The sequence below is a fragment of the Nomascus leucogenys genome, chromosome 1a (assembly GCF_006542625.1).
Source record: "Nomascus leucogenys isolate Asia chromosome 1a, Asia_NLE_v1, whole genome shotgun sequence".
NCBI lineage: Eukaryota > Metazoa > Chordata > Mammalia > Primates > Hylobatidae > Nomascus > Nomascus leucogenys.
Window position 1 is genome coordinate 67753189 of NC_044381.1, and position 16013 is coordinate 67769201.

At 42.7% G+C, this 16013-nt stretch overlaps 1 protein-coding gene across 1 annotated transcript in view; it reads right to left on the minus strand.

Moving 5' to 3' along the window:
• PYGL (glycogen phosphorylase L) overlaps window positions 1-15380 on the minus strand; it is a 39904-nt gene extending 24524 nt beyond the window's left edge. Inside the window, exons 1-4 of the mRNA XM_003267673.3 lie at window positions 15011-15380; window positions 8305-8406; window positions 5667-5745; window positions 1924-2027 (exon numbers count right to left, since the gene is read on the minus strand). Coding sequence (XP_003267721.1) covers window positions 1924-2027; window positions 5667-5745; window positions 8305-8406; window positions 15011-15253 — 528 coding nt within the window. The 5' untranslated portion in view covers window positions 15254-15380. The remainder of the gene's footprint in view (window positions 1-1923; window positions 2028-5666; window positions 5746-8304; window positions 8407-15010) is intronic.
• Window positions 15381-16013: the final 633 nt, after the last annotated feature.

Below are 16013 nucleotides of genomic sequence, written 5' to 3' on the forward strand. Positions count from 1 at the left end.
TGCCTGCTAAACTAGGCTCTCACCATGGAACTCCAGGTTACTCCACTGGGGAGAGGAACAACTTATTTCATTTTTATAACTTTTAATGATTACAAAATACACATTACTTATGGAATATAAAACATGTAGAAGAGTAAATAGAAGATAGTATATATATTTCTTACAGAAAATGAGGTATGTAGAAGAGTACATAGCAGACAGTAAAAGTTGCCCATCTTCCAGAGATGACTTCTGTTGAAGCTTTGATGTATTTTTTTCTAGCACTTCTCCTTTATCTTTCGGCCTCCTCTGGGTAGCTGAGGTTATATTACCCTTATAACTCTATATCCTCTACTTATAGGTATCAAAATGATTTCCTATTTTATTAAAATTAATCAAAAATATAATATGAATGGCTTCACTAATATTTTATTATAGAATAGCACAATTTATTAAAGCGTCCTCCTTTTCTTAGGCAAAATTAGCATTTTATTGTGTGCTTACTAATATTAGCATTTTATTGTGTGCCAGATATTTTACATGTTTTTATAATAATTCTGTAGAGTTTGTATCTCCATTTTGCCGTTGAGAAAACTGAGGTTCAGGGAAGTTTGGTAACCTAATTGAGGCAGCATATCTCATAAAAGTAATCAGGTCTCCTAAGTTGACATTAGGTCTCAAATGAGAAATTAGGACCCAGGCTTCTCTTCTACAAGATGCTGCCTCTCAGCTTTTATTTATTTGGAGGTAGGTAAAGATAAACAGCACTGGTTCTTAGCAAAATGTGGAAGTTTGTCTTCCACTCTATCCCTAATATTCTCCTGAGTCTTTTTCCTTGGCACATTCTCTCATCAAACCAAATTTTTTAGTTCCTCCTTTTTTTGGTTCACAAAGAATCCAAACACTGAGGGAGGGGAAAGAGGGCAGTGGTGACACTAAACTCATTCTTAATGGGTCATCTTCCTTTCTCCTGGCACAGCCTAGGTCTCTGCATCCAGTCCCTGAGCATTTTTTTGTTGGACTCATCTCATAAGTGTGGGAAAGGCTCAGAGAGCTCAGGGTTTTTGGAAACTGAAAATATATATTTCTGTCAGTGGTGTATGTATGAGACAAAAATAGGGAGAGAAAAAGCCTAAATCACACTTCGTATTAGCAAAAACTGTCCACACTAGGGCAACTGTAGACTCAAACAGTTACCAGAGATAAAACTAAATAAGTACCCAACAATCTGGTTTGATTATATAAAGTAAAAGTAGTGTCATTTGGATAGATTTGTACAAATTTCTATGGGGCAGTGTAATTATACATATTAAATGCGTGCCAGATTTATTTGCTATAACAGTTAACAACACTGTCTGATTTCATCTTATAAAAAAATCAGGACACTTGGCTTGTATCTTGTAACCATGGCATATTAAGGAAGGCAAGACTGAGTGTAGAAGAGAATACTGAATGTGGTCCTGGGAATCTGGGGATACAGACATGTATTGGCCAGCAGTGTGATCTGAGTAACTCTACTTCCTCAGAGACTCAGTGTTCTCACGTACAAAATGGCAATGTGCTTCCTATTATCAACGGTTCTTGGCTGAGATCATGAGTCAACGATGTGTTCCTCCATTATGACTGCTGCACAGAATGGAACATCACACATTGTAGGTGCTCCACATTCAGGCAGTCAGTGATAAATATTTCCAGAGCACCTTGTGTGTCAGCCACCGCCCTCAGTGCAATGGATCTGGTGATGAGTGATCCTGGAAGGCTCTCTGTTCTTGGGCAACATACATTCTGAAGCGGGAAGATGGATAGATAGAACTCACTGATACCAACCAAATGCCAGAGAAATTAGTACAGCTCTATGTTAAAGGTCCATATATTATAAATCATCCAGAGCACCATGAAAGAGAAGTACCTTAATGATAAAATTTAAAAAGATGGCTCACACACCTGCCATCCATCTCGGATCTTCTGATTGAAAATCCCATATTCATACCGAATGCCGTATCCATAGGCTGCAAGTCCCAGGGTTGCCATGGAATCCAAGAAGCAGGCTACATTCAACAGAGCACAGGCAAAAGATAGAGTCATTAAGCTGAGTCAAATTTTCCAGTCTTTCCCTAAAACACATGGCAGCCACAAAACATTGCTATATGAAGAACCACATTTGTATTCTAAAGCACAGATACTACTGCACAATGGGTATTGATTTTTAAAAATAACTCATTTCTAATTATAAAGTTAATACCACAGAAAAGTTAGAAAATGCAAAAATGTATAAAGAAGAAAATGTCATCTATGACCTCACCATCTTGAAATAACTACTGTGTACATTTTATTTGAGAACAGATAAGGAAGCCAACCTGCACGAGATAATGTGGATTATTGTCCCCACACTGCCTTTTCCAAGGGAAGCTGTCTCTATCCTCCCCTAAGACTCACCCCATTGGAAAAGACAGTCCCAGGAGAATATAACTTATGTGTCCCATACCCTTCCAGCAACTGACTGACAAGATATTCTGTGGCCAGCTCTGTTTCTTCCTGGCTAATGGAATTCCACTGTTGTTCAGATATTAGATGATCATGTGCTTCAGGGAGGCTGAACCAGGAAGTGAATCTTGCTCGATTGGTCTAATCTGCTAAGCCAATAACAGCAATTGTGTTTCCTTCTCCATGGGCATAAAATGACATTCAACCAGATGAGAGGTGCTAGAAAGTCTGTTGGGTATAGAAGAATTCTGGGAAAGATTTTCCTTGCTGCCACTATCTTTTTTCCATGAGGGGAAAGACAAAAGGCCCAGGGACCTGGAATCCTGCTATACTCCTGCTGCCGAATAAACCAGTCTTGGAATGGCCTAACCTCTGGAGTTCTTGTTATGTGATCACACATGTCCTTGTTGACTGAAGCATTTTTGCTAGGTTTTCTGTTATTTCATGACAGGGTGTCTGATCCAGAACAGTTAACCAACAGGCTGGGTAAGGATCTGTCTTGTGGATGGGTGCAAACTAAGGCGTTACACTAATCAGATTGTACCTCCCAGGAATTTAAGCTGAGAAATATACAGAGAATGAGGAAGTGTACAGTAGGAGTTAAAACTGACAAGAATATTAAAAGCTGTAGATCAAACAGAAAGGGACTGAATGAGGTTGGTGGTACAGCCCTTAAAACAGAGATCCACAGACACAAATGGCCTAGGCTTTCAAGTTTTTCTTACATCACCAGTCCCTGTGCTCACATATGGCCTGGCTCTGCTCCCATTCCTGTTCTCTTTGAGCTGTGGCTCTGCGGCTTTTCCTGAGTCCTGATCAGATTATCCTTAGAGAGGGGTCCCAACTTAGATGAGATCATCTAATGAGAATTCTCAGCTTCATCAGCCTCTTCACTCCGACTTCATCAGTGAACTCAAGGAGCGATGTCATGAATGTCAGACACAGAGTTAACCTAGCCAACAAAGATTGAGGGCTCGGGCTTCACATAAAAGGTAGGCAGGCTGGTTCTTATTCTTAGATGTGCATTCCATCAGCGCTGCTGGCCTTCCTGCAGTCCCATAGAAAGCCTACTAAATTGTCTGATAATTAACTTCACAGGAAGGTGGCAAGTATCCCACAGGCATTGTTTTATTTTGTTTTGTTCATTATTAATGGTAATGTTAAAGCACACTGTGACTAATGCACTAAGGATGAAAAAAAACGAGACAGATGCAAATGGCTTTCTAGTAACTTGAGTGTATGCAAAATCAGAAGATTTTTGAACAAGAGAGGAGATAATTATTTTTCACAGAATACAATCTGATACATGTGTGGTAGTACATTTTTATTTTTAAATTTAAATTTCACAGATAATACATTAATGCATCTTCCTTAAAAATATTAAAAGTTACAGACAAAAAAATTGATTATGCCAGCATCCGTTTTGATCGCTACCCCAGTTCTGCACTCCTCCCTACAGGGGGTCATAGGGAACAGTTTAGTATTTAAAACTGCAGACCTTTTTTTCTACATATTCACATTATATACATATGTACACACACATATATATACACACACACACATACACACACACACTCACATATACACACACACATACACACACACATATATGTCTGGAATATATATCTTCCAGACATTTTTCCTATATATTAACACACACACACACACACAGACACACATATATATATATATATATATTCACAGAAAATATTTAATTTTTAAAACACATAAATGGTATCACATTGTATGGCTTTAACGCAATTTGATTTCTCTTTTAATTTGGAGATCTATCTAGGAAAGTACATCTAGGTCAATTTTATTCTTCGACAATCAGTGTAGTACTTTTATAAACTACACTGTAACAATTATTTTCCCCACATGTCTTCTTATGTGTGTGCTTCTTTAGGGTAGATATCAAGTGGAATTACTTGGTTATACAGATGTGTATTTTCTAAATTAATGGAGCTGGTATTGTATTTTTAGTGCTTTCCTCTATATTTGCTGAAAAATTATTCCCTGAAAAAAGCAAAGAACTCAAATTGTATCCACATACAAAAAGGACGTTATTAACAAAATCATACCAATAATATTAGTGTATCATTGCCCACTAGTCAATCAAGCAGTCAAGTGCACAAGGCAAGACAATGGTTGACCAACTGGGGTCATGCCTCTGACCTGGAGTCTACCACTGAAAAAATAAAATAAAACAACAGCAACTTAACTTAGGTCACGCCACACAAGGATGTGAACTGAGAGGCTTTGAACAAGTAATAGTGAAGTAAAGGTGCTACTTTTGACCTAGATGTACTTTCCTGGATAGATCTCCAAATTAAAAAAGAAATCACATTGTATTAAAGCCATACAGTGTGATAACATTTATGTTTTTTAAAAATTAAATATTTTCTGTGAATATGTGCGTCTGTGTGTGTGTGTGTGTTTGTAAATATGTAGAAAAAAGGTCTGGAAGATATATATTCCAGGCATCTACGTGTGTGTGTATGTGTGTGTATATATATGTGTGTATGTGTGTGTTTACATATATACATATAATGTGAATGAATATGCAGAAAAAAGATATGGAATTCTAAATACTAAACTGTTCCCTATGACCCCCTATAGGGAGGAGTACAGAACTGGGGTAGTGATCAAAGGGGGTGCTGGCATAATAAATTTTTTTTTTTTTATACTTTAGGTTTTAAGGTACATGTGCACAATGTGCAGGTTTGTTACATATGTATCCATGTGCCATGTTGATTTCCTGCACCCATTAACTCGTCATTTAGCATTAGGTATATCTCCTAATGATGTCCCTCCCCCCTCCCCCCACCCCACAACAGTCCCTGGAGTGTGATGTTCCCCTTCCTGTGTCCATGAGTTCTCACTGTTCAATTCCCACCTATGAGTGAGAACATGGCATAATAAATTTTTTAGTGTGTTAACATTTAACATACCCTTAAGTGCATGGGAAGGATCTGGTTAACTGAGTTTTAAGCATTGTCTCTTTTGTTCAAGTTCCCATCTCTACTATTTGTCTAGAATTGATCAAACCAAAGTGCAAACTCAAGAACAAATACATCTACAACCAGGTCATACCTTGTACTTCTTCTAGGAAGCCTGCCTCGTTCTTCCAAGCATGGTCATGCATGGCATCTGAGATGTCTTCAATCGGCCAGACAATATAACACATTCACAATGTCACTTACCAGCAAGTCTCCCAAGACCACCATTGCCAAGTCCAGCATCTTCTTCAATTTCTTCTAACTCTTCTATATCCAATCCAAGCTGGTAATGAAGGGAAAACAATATTGGAAGCAGATACAAATTCAGGTCATTTGGAGGGACAGCCATTTCCTACAGCTCTGGGTAAAGGTATTCAGGTTTAGCTGTGTACCTAATCCAGCCCCCTTGCAGCTTGTTCTGGCATCAGATACTGACTGCAAAGGCAAACTGTATGAGATGGTGCAGCTGCAGCATGGAGAAGAGTATAGGCTTTAAAAGTCCATTATTGACTCTGTTACTTCCTATATGACCCTGGGCAAACTACTAACTATGCCTCAATTTTCCTATTTAAAAAAGTGGAGGCTAACAGTACCTACCTCACTGATGATTGCCGTGAATTAAATGAGATTATACAAACAAAGCATTTAGAACTATTCTTGGGCAGATATCCCTCAATAAATGTTAGCTATTATTAAAAAAATTTTGTGTGTGTGTGTACAGTAGGGTTAAAACCTCAGAAACAGCCCAGTACCAAGCTGATATTAATTGGACTGAGGGATTTTGAAAATGACCAAAAGGTCTGAGGTCAGACGTTCCAGAATGGACTAAAGTTCATCTTTGCATGACCACAGCATATTTACTCAGTAGGGTCAAAAGTTGTTAACTCAAAACCAGTTAGTGAGTCACTGCCCTGGAGACCTGGGTCCTGACAGCAGGCAGGGAAACCGCAGTCCTGCAATCCAACTGGATGGGTTAAAATCCTTTACTTCTCCCTGGGGTGGATAAGAGGCTGTGGGAAGCCAAATAGCGTCTGTGAACTTGGGCACGGATGGGACTGATTGCCAGCCAGCTCCCTGCCCCAAAGTGCTGGGGATCACACAGCAGAGTCCACAGCACCACTGTGCACTCGTGACAGAGCTCTGCCGCCCTGGAGATCACATTGGATTGCTCATTTTACAATGAAAGAATTGTTGGTCAGGCAAATGACTTGTTCCATGCTCACTAGATGCTAATCTAGCCCAGGCATGGCTAAAGGTGGCCTATTGTGAAACAATTGGGTTCTTATCTGAAGTTAGGCAACCCATGAAACTGGGTATTTTCTTTAAATGGAAAAATAATTTGCACATTTGAAGACATATGTGGAAGATGCACCACTGCTTGAAGTTGTGCCCCAGTTTCCATGGAGCCACCTGTTTTGATCCCTACCTTTATGCCAAAAGTTGCTTTCTCACATAGGTCTTGACAAGTATATTTTACGAGTTCAATCTTGGTTATGCTTCTGTTCAGTGTTAAAGGGCCTTTCGAATTTGCTCTCTGCAGATTAGAGCTTACTAGGTTCCTTGTGTAGACCAACTGCTGGTGCTAACACTCAGAATTTTTAAATTCTAAAAACGTCAGTCTAAAGTGTGATATAGGCCGGCACGGTGACTCACACTTGTAATTCCAGCAGTTTGGGAGGCCAAGGCGGGTGGATCACCCGAGGTCAGGAGTTCAAGACCAGCTTGGCCAAAATGGCGAAATCCCATCTCTACTAAAAATACAGAAATGAGCTGGGCAAGGTGGTGCATGCCTGTAATCCCAGCTACCCTCAGGAGGCTGAGGCTGGCAGGTGGAGGTTGCAGGGAGCCGAGATCATGCCACTGCACTCCAGCTTGCGTAACAGAACGAGACTCTGTCTCAAAAAAAAAAAAGTATGATATAAATTTTGAGCAAGTAGACATGGATCACGTCACGCTGCCTGGCTATAGGCTACTCCAAGGGAAGGATGTTATTTTCAGTTGATATTAGGGGAAGGAGAGGGAAGGGACATGGAGAGGACCTGCAGGGGTTCTTTCACAGGAAATACTCCACCCAACCCACATGTATGTGAGTTAGGTATGACCTGGTTGTAGATGTATTTGTTCTTGAGCGAAGGACACATGAGGGGACAATCCCATGGCAAAGGAAAGGAAAAGTTTGAACAGTCTCTCATTTAGAATTTGTCTTTGCAAATACACATTTCTCCTTTCAACCACATCAAAAAGGTTAAGGGCTACCTGTTTTGGGTATGAAGGTGCCTGAAGCTCAGGAAAGAAAAAGTTAAATATATTCATGAAAACAACTTAGCACATTAGGGTTAAGACTTCAAGCTCCTCCTTTAAGAAGGAAGTGTATTTTACATCTCATTAAGCAACAGAGAAAGTATGACAACAGAATTTTTAAAGCTGATCATTTTCACAAATTGCCTTGATACATGAATAACAAAGTTTGATCATTTCTTAAAAATGAGATAGAAGCCCAAAGTAAAGCTTGTGATTCTGATAGCAGAAGACTCAAGTACTTTTAAAAGGCTTGTTCAGACACTAATTTCTGAAATGTAATTTGTGAGGAATGCTGTCAAAGACTTTGACTCCAAAAGAAAATTCTCATGAATCATAACAAGTTCTCTAACTTTTTCTGGTTGTTCCTCTTAAATGAGAGATTACTAGTGATGTATATTTCTAAAAGTTTGTAATAGCCACATCTACAGAGGCGATTTTTCATTCTTATTTTACTTTATTTTTTTGTGCAATGTCCCCAAGTTTCCTGAAGTGCACATGAAATTTAAAGAGACAGGATGAGAGAAATCTAGGAACAATGTACCTGGTAAATGGCCTCATCACAGGCATTTTGCAGACCGAGGTTGATCATGGTGTTCTGTAATGTTCGGCCCATGTAAAATTCCAGAGAGAGGTAATAAACCCTCTGAAATAAAGAAAAGAGAGACAATGTTTCCCCTAAGAGATCAACCTTACTTAACATAAAAACACAAGGTCATGTGTTAGGTCACCAATAAGAAACAAATAGGCAGGACTATGTCGCCACAGGTTAAAATGAGACTCCTGTCAGAGGTGTTTGAACCAAAGCGACTCCATCTTGAATAGGAGCTGGGTAAAATAAGGCTGAGACCTACTGGGCTGCATTCTCAGAAGGTTTGGCATTCTAAGTCACAGGATGAAATAGGAGGTCTGCACAAGATACAGGTCACAAAAACCTTGCTGATAAAAGGTTTCCTTTGCCTCCTTTTTAATGATTCCAAATTAGCATGGACTTAAGATATTTAAAAATATTTCAAAATCTTCTTTTCTTTTCTTTTTTAAAGACAAAGTCTTACTCCGTCACCAGGCTAAAGTGCAATGGTCCAATATCAGCTCACTGCAACCTCCACCTCCTGGGTTCAAAAGATTGTCCTGCCTCAGCCTCTCGAGGAGCTGGGACTACAGGCATGCGCCACCATGCCCAGCTAATTTTTGTATTTTTAGTAGAGATGGGATTTCTCCATGTTGGTCAGGCTGGTCTCGAACTCCTGACCTCAGGTGATCCGCCCACCTCGGCCTCCCAAAGTGCTGGGATTAGAGGCGTGAGCCACTGCGCCCGGCCCCTTTACTTTCTTAATAAACTTGCTTTCACTTTACTCTGTGGATTTGCCTCAAATTCTTGTGCGGGACCCAAGAACCCTCTCTTGGGGTCTGGGATGGTGACTCCTTTCCACTAACATTCCTATAGAGATGTATGAAGGACTAAGTAAAAGTATTACTGACAACAGGTTTTGGCAAAGCACTATTTTTGGCAAAGTAATTCAGTATCTTTTATCCCCGGGGAGAAAAAAAGCAAACTCCTCTAACTAAGTAGATTCAATGTTTTGTGTTTTTTCCCTCTCCTGATCATGAGCCTCATGAATAAAGCATAGGTTTTGGACAAACAGAAGTCAGACAGCCATAGCTCACCATTCATTAATAAAATATTTATAGGGCACCTTGGTGGGTGCTGGTAAGGTGGGTTGGCTATGACTATCTCAAGTCATCCAAGAAACACGAAGATTAACTCCCACATACCCCATGTCTAGAAAATATTCCTCCTTGGCTGATTACTGTAAGAAATTTTACAGTTTTATTTATTTATTTATTTATTTATTTATTTATTGATGGATGGATGGATTGATTGAGACAGAGTCTCCCTCTGTCGGCCAGGCTGGAGTGCAGTGGCATGATCTCGGCTCACTGCAACCTCTGTCTCCTAGTTCAAGCAATTCTCCCTCAGCCTCCTGAGTAGCTGGGACTACAGGCACCTGCCACCATGCCCAGCTAATTTTTGTATTTTTAGTAGAAACGAGGTTTTGCCATGTTGGCCAGCCTGGTCTTGAACTCCTGACCTCAGGTGATCTGCCTGCCTTGGCCTCCCAAAGTGCTGGGATTACAGGCGTGAGCCAAGCACCTGGCCTACAATTAATTTTAGAATCAAATTTTTCTATGAAGTCCATTTACTGGCAACTTATGAACAAGGAGACTACCTAAGGTTTATCGGTGTTTGTTCTTATTGAAATTGGAAATTTCTCTATTGACTTAGACATTATTTGCCTTTGACATGGTAAAAGTCAGGCAAATATCATCAGAGTTGAAGGTGAGAGGTACAAAGGTCAGACCTGCTGAAAACCTTCTTTATATACAAGCACAGTTTACTAATTAAAAAAATAAAATAGCACCAGTGAGTAACTTCATTGCCCCCTTTTACAATATCTTATTCTCCATATCATTTATCCTCTCTTCTCTACGAGACACAAAACAAAACAGCAAAAATCTGTAAATGCACCAATATAGTTACCTCAAATTTTAGGGATTGCCCGATTTCCATAAGATAAGAAGTAAGAAAAGAAAAAATAATAATTTGGCCAATCAAAAAAAAAATTGTGAATAGAATTCAGTATAATAAAGTCCTATTATCATATTTAACATACTAGTTACACATAAATATTTAAAACAAAATATTATTTGAAAACGTCAACTTGGAAATTTCATTCTTTCCCATTTTCCTTTTATGAACAATTGAGTTCTAAATTTCATAACAAATGGTCAACATCCATGACCTAACGGGCCACCTAAGACTGCTTTCCAGAACACATCATCTTCATTTTCATCCAAGTTGTTTGAATGTCTATAATGCTGTTACTAGAACCCTCACCAGCTATTAGATACCTTCAAATGACTGGATAAAAGTACCTTCTCTGGGGCAGACATAGGCAATGGCTGGTGCTCTAGTACATGATGACTGCTGTCACAGGAAATAGTATCTTAAGCCACAAATACCCATTTGCATAGTATCACCCAGTTTAAAAAAAGTCCTTCCCTGTGTATATTTTTGTTATCTCTATAACCATGATGTTTTGCCTTTTTAAGTAATCTACAAAAAGCTTGTTTATATAGTATATATTCCACACTTGCAATTGTGAGGTTATACCCCCAGGAATAATGACTATATCTGTATTAAATTTGCCTCCTTTTTAATGATTCCACATCAGCACGAACTTAAGTCTTTTTAAAAATATTTCAAAGTCTTGAGAAATATGTGGTTGCTCAAAATAAAGTAAATGAGAAAATACTTCCTTGCATGACAGACTTTATAAGGACAGGAATGTAAGGTGATTCCCTGTTTTCTCACAAATAACTTTTTAGAGGTAATCTCTCCTTATATTTGGGAATATATAAGACCTCAAAAAATAGATCTTGGCCATCCTCTTACTTAATGGTCTCTAAATATTTGTTATATATGCCTGATAGTAAAATATATGAGCATCTCCAATATCCTTTATAAATTACATGCATGTACTATGATTACTAGTATTTTATGTAAAAAGTAGATATTTTCAAAAGGCCTGTAAAATAAAATAAAGAAGATATAACAAATATTTTTAAAATGTGTGTTTTATTTTTATCCCCAGCATTAGTCAGAGGCCTGGGTACTTCTGGGAAGACCTCTGGAACACCTGCCAATAAACCTGAGACTTGCAGGACAGGCAAAAGTTGAGCATAGAAATGTGTTAGGAAGGACACTGCAAGTGAATTGGGAGCCCAGCAGTGGGGATTGGTTTATTGGGAGCGCAAGGTGGGTACAGGAGGTAATGGAAGATAACAAGGGAAGAACAGGCCCACCTGGACTGAGAAGGGCTTTTGAATATTTGCTTAAGGACTACGGCAGGCAAGAGGAGCCAATGATAACTGAGCAGAGGCAAGATGTGTTGCTTTAGGAAGCTTGAGCAGACTACAATGCACAGAATGAGATGGGATCATATACTCAAATGCCTTCAGGAGCTAGGCAGAGAAAATACATGTGTAATTGAGGTCACATAAAACAAAGAAGAGTACTGGGCTAAGAAATGGAGTGTGCAAGTCCTGCCCACAGGCGCTAAAAATTAAACTCCTGAAAAATGTCTTGGCCAACAAAACAAAGCATAGCAGACATGCTATCCTTATTCAGCCTCAGGCTGCCAGTTTTACCACTTCTGGAAAACAAAATAACCACGTAGAAGTCAGCTGCAACAAATGGGTAGCTAGAGCCTCACCAAGGCAGGAAGAATGGAGGAGAGCAGGTCATTCAAGGGAACCTGTAGAAATCAACAGAAATTGGCAAACAGTTGGTTTGTGTCTGGATTGTCAAGATGACAATGCCATGAAAATAAAAAACACAGAGGCCAGGCGTGGTGGCTCATGCCTGTAATCCTAGCACTTTGGGAGGCTGAGGTGGGTGGATCACCAGGTCAGGAGTTTGAGACCAGCCTGTCCAACATGGTGGAATCCTGCCTCTACTAAAAATACAAAAAGTAGCTGGGCATCGTGGCATGCACCTGTAATCCCAGCTGCTTGGGAGGCTGAGGCAGGAGAATCGCTTGAACCCGAGAGGCGGAAGTTGCAGTGAGCCAAGATTGCACCATTGCACTTCAACCTGGGTGACAGAGCGAGACTCTGTCTCAAAACAAAACAAAACAAAACAAAACACAGAAGATGGGGCAGGATTGGGAGAAATAATGGTTTGAGTTTTTAACGTGCTGAGTTTGAGGAAATAGGAAGATATCTAGGTATGTTCGCTAAACACTCAGAAATGTATGCATAGAGTTAGAAAAGGAATTCAGACTAGGGATCCATATTTGGGATTCATCTGCACAGTTATTAGAGAGCAAGAGAGGTGAGAGAGGAGCTTGGAACACCTACTGGCTCTACTTTACGAGGGCAGGAACCATCCTGTATAGACAGACGACTGTGATGGAGTAGATATTTGATGAACACGTGTGGAATGAAACATGTTCATTGTTGTATCCCCAGTGTATTGCTATCAGAATAGCTGGTTTATACACGTCAGAATTCCTGGCTTATACCTGCACTCACGCAGAAAAGGAGAGCCCAGTGAAGAAACTGGCCAGAGAACCAAGAAAACCATAAAGCACAGCATAAGCCACTGAAGGAAAAACATACAAGACTCTCTGGTGCTCTGTGATGCTAAATGCTACAGAGGCATGAGTGTGTGTTTCTAATATATGCTCAGTGTCCCACCCTTCCGCTTAAAATTGTTAAAAATAATTTTTAACGAGAGGCGCAGTATGGTGTACTTAGTAGCATTCCCTTTGTGTGAATAAATTTTTAAAAGATAGTGGCCGGGTGTGGTGGCTCACACCTGTAATCCCAGCACTGTGGGAGGCCAAGGAAGGAGGATCATTTGAGGCAAGGAGTTTGAGAGCAGCCTGGCCAACATGGTGAAACCTTGTCTCTACTAAAAATACAAACTTAGCCAGGTGTAGTGGTAGCGTCCTGTAGTCCCAGCTACTCGAGAGGCTGAGGCAGGAGAATCGCTTCAACCCTGGAGGCGAAGGATGCAGTGAGCCAAGATGGCGCCACTGCACTCTAGCCTGGGCGAGAGTGAGACTCTGTCTCAAACAAAACAAAACAAAACAACGAAACAGTAAATATATGTATACATAAAGTGTTTTCTAAGATGCATTTAAAATTTTAAGGGTACATTTTAGCAGTTGCTACTTTGGGGTGAAGAGTTACTTTCCATTTGAAAGCTGTTACAGTTGCAATTTCTTTCTTTTTTTTTTTTTTTTTTTTTTTTTTGAGACGGAGTCTCGCTCTGTCACCCAGGCTGGAGTGCAGTGGTGCAATCTCCGCTCACAGCAAGCTCCGCCTCCCAGGTTCACGCCATTCTCCTGCCTCAGCCTCTCCGAGTAGCTGGGACTACAGGCACCCGCCACCACGCCCGGCTAATTTTTTTGTATTTTAGTAGAGACGGGGTTTCACCGTGGTGTGGATCTCCTGACCTCGTGATCCGCCCGCCTCGGCCTCCCAAAGTGCTGGGATTACAAGCGTGAGCCACTGCGCCCGGCCTTGCAATTTCTTACTATGACAATTTACATTCATTTCCTTTCTTAAAAATTCCTACGGGGTTTCTTGGGCACTGGGATTATAGACCGTTGTTTTTTCTTCACACCTTTACATAATTAAAAAGTTCTAATAAATGTTTTTATATATTTCCCACTGCCCCTGGGATGTATCCCAATCTTTTATTCTTTCCAATATGTCTCCACCTGGCTTCTCCAGTTTCCTCTCCCAATACAGACTCACACCCGCCCTCACTCCAGTCTGCACACAATCCCTCTCCCTGCCATGTCCTCCCCAGTCCTTCCCCACTGCCTCTCGCCCTCTTCGCAAACTGTCAGGCAGAGATATTGTCCCTCTGTAGGTCCAAAATCACCCTAAGGAGGTCTCGGGTCCCGCCCCCACGCCGTGGATGGAGGTGGTCCCTGACTAGCCTTCCTCAGCAGCTCTGGGGGCAGGCCTCGGGGGTGGAGGGGCTAAGGGTGGGCGGAGTGTGGGTCTCCCGGGAGTACGAGTTCAGGGTATTGCCTGGCCCTGGGCCTTCTTTGCGCAGGACTCACGGAAGCCCAGGAGCTACACACCCGACTCAGGAGAATGCGTGGGCGGAGCTCTACGCTTGGAGCAGGACCCTGCCCCTTCTCTGCACCACACTTAGCCACTCCGAGAGGCCTGAGACTTTCGACCTTTTCTCAGCTCGGCATTTGTCTCCCCTCCCAAAATACCAAGCTCCAGCAAGGCAAGATATTTGTCCCTTTTGTTTAGGGCTGAGTGTCCAGGGCAGAGAACAGTGTCCGGCATACAGGACAAGAGGCCCCCGTCACCGCTTGATTAAATGCTCAGAGTCAAAGTTCCAAAAAAGTTTGTGAAGTGGACAGGCGAGAGGGTCCTGGACTTCTGCCCACCTGGAGGTTTCCAGGGGCGGACGGCACAGTGGTTTGGAAGGGACACTGGCTGGTGGCACCTCGGAGACATGAGTGCGGCGTCGGTGGGAAGGCCGAATCTGTCCCCCAGGCTGCCCGCCCACAGCCTAGACACGTCTCCTCTGGACTTCGGGGCAAGGACGGGGTGCAAGGGACCACTCTGAGGGGTTCTCCATCTCGTCCCGCCCGGCCGCGGCCGGAGACTCCGACTCCGGGCTGGACCCTGCCCCGCCCGCCCCCGGTTACCTTGGGGCATTTGTCGTAGTAGTGCTGCTGCGTGCGGATCCAGCGCCCCACCAGGTGGTCGCGCACCGTGTGCGCCAGCGCGAAGAAGTAGTCGCGGGTGGTGGCCACGTTGCGGTCCTTGACCAGCGTGAAGTGCAGGTGCCGGTTGAAGCTCTTCTTCAGCTCTGCCACGTTCTCCACGCCCACAATGCCGCGGATGCTGATCTGCCGCCGCTTCTCCTGGTCCGTCAGGGGCTTCGCCATGGCTGGGGCGGCGGGCTGCGCGGCGGGCTGCGCAGAGAGCTGGATGTGCGGCCAGAGGCGCTGGGCTGCCGGGCAGGGGTGGAGTCCGCCACGCCGCGCCAGCAGCTTTCAACGCGCACGAAAGTTTGGGGCCCGCCCCCTCGGGCGGTGCCGTCCCCGCTGCACTCCCACCGCGTCCCGGCCCCTGCCCCAGGCCGGAGGGCAGAGGAAGTGCCCGGCCCCTCCCGGGCTCTGAGGCCGCGGTGGGCTCGGGGGTGGGAGCCCAGGTCCAAGCGCCAGCGAGACCCCTGCCAGCCCGGGACCTGAGCTTGGAGGCTCCCTTCCGGATTTCCAAAATCGGCGGAGACAGCATTTGTCCCGCCTCTCCCCTCTAGAGTGTGGAGACAGGAGGACGTCTGTGTAGGGAAGCACGTCGTTGTCAGTCTGCTGTTTTGCCGATGTTTATTTGTTATGCCATTATGACTGTTAAGATTTCTCACCTGGAGTGGCTTCCGCCACAAGTGCCGGGATCTGGAAGGATGGCACGTTTGACTTCTGTTGTCCCAACCTCCCTTGCCAGCCCTTGGCACCGCCCCAGCTTGGATCCTCAGGGCGCCTCTGTTGTTTTCATTCATTTTTTTGAGGACTCCAGGGTTCAGGTTTCTTAACTCCTGGATCAAAGTTCGCCCTGCCCGTAGCACCCTGTCGCTCATCCTTAGAGGTAGGTTACTAAGAATCAGAGTAGGTGAGGTGAAGCTCTAGGCTCATTATGCGGCAGGGG